At 40.3% G+C, this 12,180-nt stretch overlaps 1 protein-coding gene and 1 pseudogene across 1 annotated transcript; both read right to left on the bottom strand.

Annotated features, from left to right (window-relative positions):
* Window positions 1-944: 944 nt before the first annotated feature.
* On the bottom strand, window positions 945-1,945 carry LOC126501792 (vomeronasal type-1 receptor 4-like). Its single transcript, XM_050142646.1, has one exon. It carries the CDS (start codon window positions 1,809-1,811, stop codon window positions 945-947), a length of 867 nt encoding a protein of 288 aa, XP_049998603.1. The 5' UTR covers window positions 1,812-1,945.
* Window positions 1,946-10,889: 8,944 nt separating this feature from the next.
* On the bottom strand, window positions 10,890-11,968 carry LOC126501757 (vomeronasal type-1 receptor 4-like; annotated as a pseudogene).
* Between the last annotated feature and the right edge of the window lie 212 nt (window positions 11,969-12,180).

The following is a 12,180-nucleotide window of genomic DNA, read 5'->3' as shown; positions in this document are numbered from 1 at the left end:
AAAAAAAAAAAAAGGCATAAACCCACCTCTAGCAATTCTATACTTTCATGATCAATGATTATATCAATAAGTAGTTTTCAGAATGGGTCTATAATATTCTTAGAACCATGTCACTATCTTATTGTGTGGATCTACGTTAAGAAATCAAGCAGTGAATCTTTCACTTAAATGGATGTAGAATGAGATCCTTTTGCAGCTCTTTGATGACAAACAGCTGGATAGTGTTGTGGAGAGCAACCAGGCATTAACAAAGGGCAGCTGCTAACAAGCCTCAATCTGCTTCAATCACACCGCATTTTAATCTTGCAAAAAGGAAAATCCACATCTTTATTCAACAGAGAAATTACAGATAGATATAATGAAACTTCACTATGTATTCCTTATCTAGTTTATCCCATATGGACAACCTTCATTCCTGCAGAGAACCTTCATGAATATAAGGCCACGGAAACATTTCAGTGCATTTAGGTTCTGTGACTGGCTGAGAGCACTGGCTTGTCTTCCAGAGGACTCGGGTTTAATGGCTAGCCACCACACTTTGGTTCAGAGCAAACTTTCTAACTCCAGTCGGTCACAGAGCATTTCACAATCTCTTCAATCCTTTACAGGAACTAGGCATGGATGTGCTACATGGACATAATACTGGTAAATTATCCATGCACAATATAAATATAGGAATTAAAAAGTCCCTTCAAAAGAGAGGAAAATTAGAGAATAGGATTTCTTTTACCACTGTAATTTTCTAAGATCTCTCTCAGGTCAAGGCTGTGAAGTCACCAGGAAGATTGCGTGAGAATAAACACATGCCTAACCTGCTTTCTGAGAATTTTGTCTTACCCACAATATTGCAGAACTGAGAACTTTTTCCACACTCATTGAACAGAAAAATAAAGGAGGTAGTTTCTCAATTTCTCCTACTGAGCATGCAAACACTCAGGCAGAAATCAATCCCTGTGAATGAGCACAAAGGGGCTAAAAGTTGCATAACCAAGGGCCAGAAAGTTTTGAACATTTGGCATCAAATATTTTTCTGCTAAAGAGAGGCTTAAAAATAGAGAAAAAGCACAGTCAGCCCAATAGAAGAAAACAAAACAGAGCATCAGAAGGAGGACACTCTGAGCAGCTCTCAGCTCAGGGGGAGTTCTGTAGAGAAGCTTGGAGTTCTGGAGGTAGAGGACATGCTGGTGGTGCTTGTGGAGAAGAAGTACTATGTAGCCACTGGCACCTCCCATGGCTCCCTGAAACACCGCATCTCTCAGGACCATAAAGGGAAGAATTATCGATTTTGTAGTCTTACTTTCTAGCATAAAATAACAATAGTCATCTTTATTATTAAGCTGTGATAAATTCAAGCTTACACTTGTGATGGAATGGATTAGGTTAATGGGTATTAAAGCATTGAGTATCCAAAAGAATGAAAACAATGGAAGGATTTGCCATGCAGACTTTGGTCTGAGCCTCCTCCATCCAGATGCTCTGGGACTGATGATGATGGCCTGGACCACAGTGAGGAGACTGCTGGTGCAGATGGAGACCCCACGGGCCGCCCTTGACAGGTAAATGGTAATCTTACATCCTATGTCATGGAGGAAGTTTCTCAAACCAAAATCTGCCATTGTCTTTGGCAATCCTTTTGCAAGAAGAATTATGATGTTTGTAAAAGCCAAATGGATAAGAATAAAGTGTACGGGTTTCTTCTCAGGCCCTCTGAAGCAACTGAACGTATAATTCACAGAAACATAAATGTTTCCCAGAGTGCCAAACACAGTCATGAAGAGGAAAACTACTTGCTTAATGAATTTTGAAAGCATTTTTTCCTACCTGTGTAGAAAATCGTGTATTCAGGATACAAAGAGTTTTTCCAGAAAGCATCAGTAATGCTAGACATTTATCTGTAAAATGTTTTGCATAATAGCATTTTCTGGTATACAAGAGTCAGTGATGGACAGATGTGCTGATGTAGACTGGGGGCCTGAGCTCCTCCTCTTCCCTGTGGACTCTGAGTTATGTGTGTGCTCTGACAGGGGAGCTTGGTAACTGGAATGAAACCCTAAGGTTTTAAAGGAGATATGTTTGAACTCTCTACTAGCAAAATTGACTTGTTTGAATGTGTGTGTGTCCATTTATCTGTGTGCATGAATTATGCTAATTAATTCTGCATAGCTGAATTGAATTCCATATTTCTGCAATCAAATTTCTTCCCCTTTTTCTCTGTCTCATCATATTTCCCCACCCAGTTGGGCAAAGTCTCCTTTCCTATTTGCATCTTAATTAGTGTCACAATTTCTAGATTTGCATTTGATTTCAAAGCCTTATAACTTCAATTTCTACATCCCAATATTCTTACAGTTTTTATGTTGAACATTCTATGATTTCCTTCCATATGCATGTTTACTAGTTATTTTTAATAAGTCGTTCTCAATGTCAAGTTCAATTGCACAACCTTTCCCGATAGAGCCATATGGTTAGCGCTAAACCATAAAAATATAACCTGCAAATTTTCATAGAACTACCAGGCCACAGTTAGGGATGGTGTCTAGCAGAACCTTGTGTTGCTTCCTAGAAGAGGGCTGGCAGAGAGCTGTGATCCTAGCGGATGACTTCAGGGCATCTGTACCGCAGTGAGTTACCTCAGGACACAGAAGGGAACATTGAACAGCTCTGGACCTGGGGATGCTGATGACGTAAACCTAGGAATTGGATTAATGAGGGTTATATTGTGCCATGAGATGACTGCAGGTTTTGAGTCATGAGTCCTCAATATCAACTGATTGTAGCACATTAAGTAGTGGTATACTGGTATGAGCAGGGGTTCCACTATCTAAGAATTCATGGTGCCATTTGCTTCTGTGGGGCCTTTTGAGAAGCTATTATGTCAGCTGGTTTTGCAGCCTGCTTTTCCTCCAACCTGTTTGTCAGGCAGGCTGCTTTTTATTTACCAGTCCCAGGTGATTCCAGAACTTGGACTCAGGAAGGATGCTATTCTTCAAGTTCTGGAGCTCCATTCTCATTTCTCAGGGATTTGCTGTAAGCTTGTGCACCTTTTTTTAGGACATGAAAAAATCTGAATATTACAGTGACTACATGGGTTTGTGTGTTCTGAGTACTTGCAATGTCTCTATTCACTGCCCTCCTTCCTGTTCAATTCACAAGATTGTTTTAAATGTCTATGTCCCAACGATTTTATCAGAGACCTTCGTCAACCAAGTCTTGTCCTGAGATTTGTGTCCAGGTGGCCTCATGACTCTAGATATGTCAGTTATTGCTTTCAACTGTTCCTTTAGCAGAGAGGTTATTGCCTGTTTCAGTGAGTCCTAGAAATCACAATACCTTGTAAATATCTGTACAAATGAAATGTGCTCCAGATATTAATAGAAAACACATCAGCATTCACTGACATAATTAGAATAAAAAATTAAATGTTTTGTCAGTTATTAGAATCTGCCAGAATCCCTGCTATCCAAGTACTGATGGAAAATATTAACTTTTTCTTTCTTTGTTTAATCATTGCTTCCATGGGATTCCCACTTTTCTTGTCCTCTCTTCTTTTTCCCAAACTTTAAGTCATATTTGAGAGCAGACTCTGATCTTCTACTAATTGATTCCTTTCTACTGAAGTCACTGTCAGTGGAGGAAGCAGTGTCTCATCTTCCACATTATTTGTGAAATGCTAAAGGAAATGAATTTAAAAGAAGGGATGGACTTGTGTTTAGATTGATAAGGTGAGTTACATCCAGCTGCTCTGTTTATCTCTAAAAGAAACAAGCAAGCAGGCAAAAAAAAAAAAAAAACAGACCTAACTAAAAAGATTGTTGCTCTTTGCTTCTTAGCCTGGGGTAAACTTAAGATGAGCTGTTTCAGGATGTCCTCCTCCACAGCCTGGATCCTAAATGGTGCAATTCTCAAGATGGTAACGATATCTGTTACACTGAGTGATCTATTCTTCACCAGCCAGGCATACAATGACTGAATTTAAGACAAGTATTAAAATAGTATGTGATAAAATCAAGAGTCTTTAAGGATGGATACAGACAGAAATCTGTCAAATCGGGCGTTAGAAGGCTATTGTAAACCTATGCCAATATTAGAAAAGTTAAAATGCATCAAAAATGAAAAGTACAAGTGTTACAAACACTAGTGACACTGGTGAAGTCACAATGCTGGAAAACTTATACCTGAAAGAGGAATTTTTTGTCTTTCATCGATCTAGTTATTTCTGAGTGAGAAAGTCTCTCTGTGTAAACCAGGCTAGCCATGAACAACAATTCCCTTGCCTCAGTCTCTCTAGTCTTGACATTACAGCAATGGATCATGATCATCTCCACGATTTACAGACATCTGAAAATCTTATGTATCTTATTGATCCATTTAGAAAGGTAGCCTTAGTTAAAGACCCAGCCAGAGCTCTGTCAAGATACTCCAGCCTGAGGATGGATAGTGAGGCCTCAGCATTTCTTTCTGTTCCATTTCAGTATCTCCAGGAACTAGTCTTCTTTGATTTTTCTGGTACCAGGGACCACCATTCTCAGGAACAGAAGGAAAGTGGAGGTTCTGAGGATTCCAGAGTCTGGCACTGCTCCCTGGATTTGTCAGAGAGAATCTTCTGCTTTAATGAAACTCTCCATGGCATAGCTGAGGGGATCAAAGATCTTACCTCCATGTACTCACCTGGACCTCTGTGGTGCAGACAGGCTCTGGAGCAGCTCTGGGAAGGTGACACTTGTCAGGTCATATTTGTACTTCAGGATTTGTGGGCTCTTGGCTGCCATCAGGTATTGCAGACTGCAAGTTTCATGTTGTTACAGTGTCGGGGGAAGGAAGGCCTCTGCAGAGCCCCGGTCCCTGAAGTATAGTTTTCCCTCTTTCCACAATTACTACATCTGCTTTGTTCAAAAGTAATTTCAAGCATAATTAGGGATTAATTATTTTAGAGAAAGGATGTGAAGTGGGAAAATGAACAACTAATTACCTTTCTGTGTGCGGAGCTCCCCGCACCTTCTGTTTTTCATCTTCCCAAAGTGCCAAGTTGTGGTCTGGCAGGGAGCAACTTCTGAATGACAGACCAAGTCTTCTTCTAAATCCCATTTTAAACAGGACTAGAATAAATGATTCTTAGCTCTAGGAATTCTGCTTTCTAAGTAAATTCCAAACATGGACCAAGACAAGTTTAGAGTTCCTTGTGCCAAGCTATGGCCTGGCATGGACCAACTTCTGAAACATAGATCAAGTCACTGGCTTTCCTTTCTTTTTTTTTATTTTTTTTATTTTATTGAGAATAAGAAAAAAANTAAGTCTCCAATGTGTGCCTTCTCTGTTTTCTTTAAGTGGGCACTTAGTGCTATGAACTTTCCTCTCAGGACTGCTTTCATAGTGTCCCATAAGTTTGAGTAGATTGTTTCTTTATTTTCATTGAATTCAAGGAAGACTTTAATTTCTTTCTTTATTGGGATTCATGTGCACGTCCCAAACATGGACTAGAACAAGTTGAGAATCCTTTGTTCTACCTTTCCTTGTTGTAGTGAAGGTCTTTGTTGTAAGTTATTCTTTTAAAATTTTTATTTATTTATTAAAAATTTCCACCTTCTCCCATTTCCCTTCCACTCCCCCTACTCCCTCTCCCTCTCCAGTCCTAAGAGAAGTCAAGGTGCCCTGCCCTGTGGGAAGTCCAAAGCCCTCCCCACTCCATCCAGGTCTAGGAAGGTGAGCATCCAAACAGACTAGGCTCCCACAAAGCCAGTGCATGCAGTAGAATCAAAACCCAGTGCCATTGTCCTTGACTTCTCAGTCAGTCCTCATTGTCAGCCACATTCAGAGAGTCTGGTTTGATCACATGCTCCATCAGTCCCAGTCCAGCTGGCTTTGGTGAGCTCCCATTAGATCAGTCACACAGTCTCCATGGGTGGACATGCTCCTCGTGGTCCTGACTTCCTTACTAATGTTCTCCCTCCTTCTGTTCTTCATCTGGACCTTGGGAGCTCAGTCCAGTGCTCCAATGTGGATCTCTGTCTCTATCTCCATCCATCACCAGATGAAGGTTCTTTGGTGATATGCAAGATATTCATCAGTGTGGCTATGGAATTAGGCCAGTTTTATGCACAAAACTCAAGTCCAAATGGTTTAAAGACCTCAATATAAATCTGACCACACTGAATCTGATAGAAGAGAAAGTGGGAAGTAGTCTGCAACACATGGGCACAGGAGACCACTTCCTACGTATAACCCCAGTAGCACAGACTGTAAGAGCAATGATGAATAAATGGGACCTCCTGAAACTGAAAAGCTTCTGTAATGCAAAGGACACTCTCATTAAGACAAAAAGGCAACCTACTGAATAGGAGAAGATCTTCACCAACCCCACATGAGACAAAGGTCTGAACTCCAAAATATATAAAGAACTCAAGAAACTAGACATTAAAACTCTAATTAACCCAATTTAAAAATGGGGTACTGAACTGAACAGAGACTTCTCAACAGAAGAAGTTCAAATGGCCAAAAGACACTTAAGGTCATGTTTAACCTCCTTAGAGATCAGGGAAATGCAAATCAAAACAACTATGAGATACCATCTTATACCTGTCAGAATGGCTAAAATCAAAAACACCAATGATAGCCTATACTGGAGAAGATGTGGAGTAAGGGGAACACTCATCCATTGATGGTGGGAATGCAAACTTGTACAGCCACTTTGGAAATCAATGTGGCAGTTTATCAGGAAACTGGGAGTCAACCTACCTCAGGAGCCAGCCATTCTACTCTTGGGAATATACCCAAGAGATGCCCCATCATGTAACTTATTCTTTCATTCCTTCACACAAAATGTCATATGGGACATGAAATGAATACTTTCCTGGCCTTATTCCAAAACCAATATTTACTTATCATAAAACTTCAGTGACATTTCTAATGCTTATGTGTACACAAAGGCAGACATTCCGTTTACATTCCATTCTAGTTCCTACGAGACTCTACCTGTCCCAGATGATAAATGATGTAAAGAAATATATAATGCTAAGATTAGAAGTGATGACATCATTATTTTGTTCTTGAAAAGAAAGCATTATTGGGTTGACATAGGAGATGAGTTCGAGGCTACGGCTCTTACTCTGTGCCCTGCATGATGGTGTCTCCATACATATAGACGCAGTTGACACATACTAGAAGCTGAAAAATGCTTCTTCCAGAAATTAAATGACAGCTTTTGAGGAAACCAAAATTTATGTTCTTTCTATTGAATGTGGAATCCAGGATCAGGGAAACTAAGTTGTACATTACATATGTCACAACAGACAAAAACATTGGAAAAAGAGGTTCTTGGTCAAAAGGGTCCATATAATCCCTAAACAATCAAGGCTATTTCCAGGCTTTTGCTGCCCACAAACTGGCTGCAAGGCTGCATTGCTTAACACCTCACTGACAATACCAACTGAACTTGGAGATGTTAAATTTATGCCTACAAAGGAGCTTCATCCCTATGTCCCAGCATCTTTACTACAGGAAGGTGCTCTGCGTGCTGTCAAAAGAGAAACATACACACCAACCCAGCCACAAACCCTTTAGCTACAATGGCGTACTGCCTGCAATACATGCTAGGACACTGGTAGCACAAATGTTGGGGCAGTAACCAATGCCACAAGATAAAGCCCATGCTTGACACTGCTTGGTTAACCAAGAACCTGAGACTAAATAGCCCAGGGGCCTAGGATAAAACCAAATAATTCAGGTCCGAAAAGGGAGAAATGTAGTGATAAAATGACTCCTAATGACGCTGTACTATAGTCATAAATCAGAGTCTTGTTGTACCATCATCAGAGAAGCTTTCTCCTGCAGCAGATGGGAACAAATACAAGACCCACAGTCAGATACTACAGAGAGAGTGAGAGACCTTGGAACGCACAGCCCTGAATGGGATGTCTCCATCAAATCCCTCCCCTCGGAGCTCAGGAAACCCTACAGAAGAGGATGTGGAAAGAGCATTAGAGCCAGAGGAGATGGAAGACACCAAGAAAACATCTAAATCCACACGGGCAAAGGTCATAAGAACTCAAGTAGCAAACACAGGGCCTGCAGGGGTCTGCACCAGGTCCTCTGTGTGCTTTCTGTTCGTGAGTGGGCCCCTGGTTCTTGTGCCGTCTTTTAGGTTTTTTCCTTCTGTTTATTTGTCTTTTCTAACTTTGATGTGATAGGTCTTGTTTTATCATATACATGTACAATGAGTGAATGAACAGAAACCTAAACTGGTATAAAAGTTAATGACTGAACTAACTTCTCTGACTAGTTAATTGCACAAAAGACAAGAAAATCTCAGAAAGTGAGCCACTCATGCCGTTTCTATACAGGAATTTCATAGAAAAATCTGGCTATGGCAGACAAGGACACGATGGGAGTCACTGGTCACCTCCATCTTGTACAGCAAGTTTACAATATTCCATTGTGACGGGGGGGGGGGGTGACTAAGGTGTATAAACCCTGGCTGGAGAGATTGTTCAGTATTTAAAGGACTTTACTTCCAAGTGTGAGAGCCACCTCATTTAAATGCCTGGTGGGTGGCAGCTTGCCTGTTAACTCCAGCAACCCCTGGAGAAACTGGGTGGTGAGTTTAGTATTTTGATGAGCTCTGTGTTGACTGAAAAATCCCAACTCAGCAAAGAATACAATGGAGGATAATTCCTGATGCCAACCTCAGTCTCCTGCATGCAGGGGAGCACAAATGTGCCTGTACACCTCCTCACACACGAGTGCCTATGGACTCGAAAACATGCATGCACCCATAACAAATGGAAAATGTAAAAAATAAACCTCACAAGACTACTGCTTCCTTAAGGAAAGTGGAAAGCAAAGTGTGAAAACAGGAGGTGGTATTTATGGCGTGTATAAAGCAGAGAGAGAAAGACTCTAACGTTCTCTCCGCCTTCTCTACAGCAATGTTGCAATTTTATAACAAAGCAGAAGAGCAGGGAAGGCACATGTGCCAACAGAAAGGGTGCCACACTCACAGAGACGCAAACATAAAATAAATCATAATATAGAAGAACAAGGTATTTAATAATCTGTAACAGAATAAAATACACATCACTTACTTTAATGTTTTGTATATACAGCGGAACCAAGCAAAATATAAAAATGTATACATTATTGTGAAGTAAAACCACGATGCAACCAATATGTTACAGGTGTTTAGTCAGATAGTACATAGCATTCTTTAAATATGGCATAAAACTGGTGATTAGTGAGTCTACACTTTCATGCTCTATTATTATATCAATTACTATTTTTCAGAATGGGTCTATCAGATTGTTAGAACCATGTCACTATCTTATTGTGTGGATCTATGATAAGAAATCAAGCAGTGAATCCTTCACTTAAATGGATGTAGAATAAGATCCTTTTGCAGCTCTTTGATGACAAACAGCTGGATAGTGTTCTGGAGCGCAACCAGGCATTAACAAAGGGCAGCTGCTGACAAGCCTCAGTCTGTTTCACACTGTTTCATATTAATCTTGCAAAAAGGGAAATCTACATTTCTTAATAAACATAGAAACGACAGATGGATAAAATGAAACTTTACCATGTATTCCTTATCCAGTTTATCCCATATGGAAAAATCTTAATTTGTGCAGAGAACCTTCATGAATATAAGACCAAAGAAACATTTCAGTGCATCTAAGTTCTGTGATCGGTGCATAGGGATTCCAGGAAGTGGATGTAGTTCATACCATTTTTCACAATTCTGTAAAATATTTTCTACAGATGGAAGTATTCAGACACTTTGAAGAATCTCAAAACTGCATCATAGCTAAACTAACATTCAGCAAGTACAGCAACAGGTACAAGATATGTATTTCTTGGGGTAACATGATTAAATCACTATAAAAATGATAAAATAAGCCGGGCGGTGGTGGCGCACGCCTTTAATCCCAGCACTCGGGAGGCAGAGGCAGGCGGATCTCTGTGAGTTCGAGACCAGCCTGATCTACAGAGCTAGTTCCAGGACAGGCTCCAAAGCCCCAGAGAAACCCTGTCTCGAAAAACCAAAAAAAAAAAAAAAAGATAAAATAAATCAAAGTGGGATTACCCTCTGTATGCTGTGAATATGGTTTATTACCATTGGTTAATAACAATCTGTTTTGTCCTATGGCAGAGCACAATAGAGCAAGGTGGGAAAACTATACTTAACGAAGGGGAAAAGAAGGCAGAGTCAGGCCGTTGCCATGTAGCTGCTGAGGAGAAAGACACCGGAACTGTACTAGAAGGCCATACCTTTGGGTGATTAATAGAAATTAGTTAACTTAAGATATAAGAGCTAACTAGAAATCCATATGAGCCATCAGGGAAAAAGTGTTGCAATTAATATAGTTTCTCTGTGATTATTTATTCGGGGCAGGCAGGAAAACAATGTTCAGTCTCCTTTTACATAAATTCATCTGTGTGTTCCCCATCATGGTGATAGTAAAATCAGTTTTACAAAATATAATTAAGACCATTTTCTCTATGCTACAGACATGACTCACTAGCTTGTCTTCCAGAGGACCCAGGATCAATTCCTAGCAACCACACTTTAGTTCAGAGCAACCTCTCTAACTCCAGTCAGTCACGGGCTTTTGACTATCTCTTCTACTCTTTACAGGCACCAAGCATGTATGTGTTACAAGGACAGAATGCAGGTAAATTATCCATACACAGTACAAATATAAGAATTTTTTTAAATCCTTTCAAAAGAGAGGAAAAGTGGAGACTAAGGATTCACATATGACTGTAGTTTACAGAGATTTCTCTCTCAGCTCAAGGCTGGGACTTACTAGGAAGATTGTTTATGAATAAACACATGCTTGAAATGCTTTGTGAGATTTTTGTCTTACTTAAAATATTATAAAACTGGGATATTGTAAAATTCATTGAACAGAAAAGAGAGAAATAAATTTTCTCAATTTCTCCCACTGAGCATGCCACCACTCAGGGAGAAGTCCATCCTTGTGAATCAGCACAGCAGGGCTAAAAGTTGCATAACCAATGATTATGAAATCTTGACAATTTAAAATCAAGGATTTGTCCGCTAAAGAGAGACTCAAAAGTAGAGAAACAGCACAGTCAGTCCAATAGAAGAAAACAAAACAGAGCATCAGAAGGAGGACACTCTGAGCAGCTCTCAGCTCAGGGGGAGTTCTGTACAGAAGCTTGGAGTTCTGGAGGTGGAGGACATGCTGGTGGTGCTTGTGGAGAAGAAGTACCATGTAGCCACTGGCCCCTCCCATGGCTCCCTGAAACACAGCATCTCTCAGGACCATGAGAGATAGAACAATCCATTTTGTTTTCTGACTTTCTTGCATAAAATAACAATAGTTGTCACCATTCTTACGTTCTGATATATTCAGGCTTGCACTTGTGACGGAATGGATTAGGTTCATACCTATTAAAGCGTTGAGTATCCAAAAGAATGAAAAGAATGGAAGGATGTGCCATGCAGACTGTGGTCTGAGCCTCCTCCACCCAGATGCTCTGGGACTGATGATGATGGCCTGGACCACAGTGAGGAGACCGCTGGTGCAGATGGAGACCCCACGGGCCACCCTTGACAGGTAAATGAGGATCTTACATCCTATGTCATCTAGGAAGTTTCTCAAACCAAAATCTTCCATTGTTTTTTGCAATCCTTTTGTAAGAAGGATTACGATGTTTGTAAAAGCCAAGTGGATGAGAATAAGGTGGATGGGTTTCTTCTCAGGCCCTCCCCACCAAGTGATCATATAATTCACAGAAACAGAAATGTTCCCCAGAGTGCCAAACATTGTCATGAAGAGGAAACCTATTTGCTTAATAAATTTTAAAAGCATTTCTTCCTTTCTGGGTAGAAAATCTTGTATTCAGGATAAAAAGAGTTTTTCAGGAAGGCATCAGAAATCCTAGACATTTATCTGAAAAACATTTCACATAATAGCATTTTCTGGTATACGAGAGTCAGTGATGGACACATGTGCTGCTGTGGACTGGGTCCCTGAGCTCCTCCCCTTCCCTGTAGACTCTGAGTTATGTGTGTGCCCTGGCAGGGGAACTGGAATAAAACTCTAAAGTTTTAAAAGAGATATATTTGAGTTCTATACTAGCAAAATTGACTTGTTAAAATGTGTATTCGTGTGTGTGCCTTTCTGTCTGTCTGTCTATGTACATGCATGGATTAACAAGTTA

Source organism: Alexandromys fortis, unplaced genomic scaffold, assembly GCF_014885135.2.
Source record: "Alexandromys fortis isolate MF-2015 unplaced genomic scaffold, M_Fortis_MF-2015_v1.1 scaffold_5, whole genome shotgun sequence".
Taxonomy (NCBI): Eukaryota; Metazoa; Chordata; class Mammalia; order Rodentia; family Cricetidae; genus Alexandromys; species Alexandromys fortis.
Note: the sequence above shows the minus strand (reverse complement) of the source record. Positions and strands in the feature narration are given on the sequence as shown.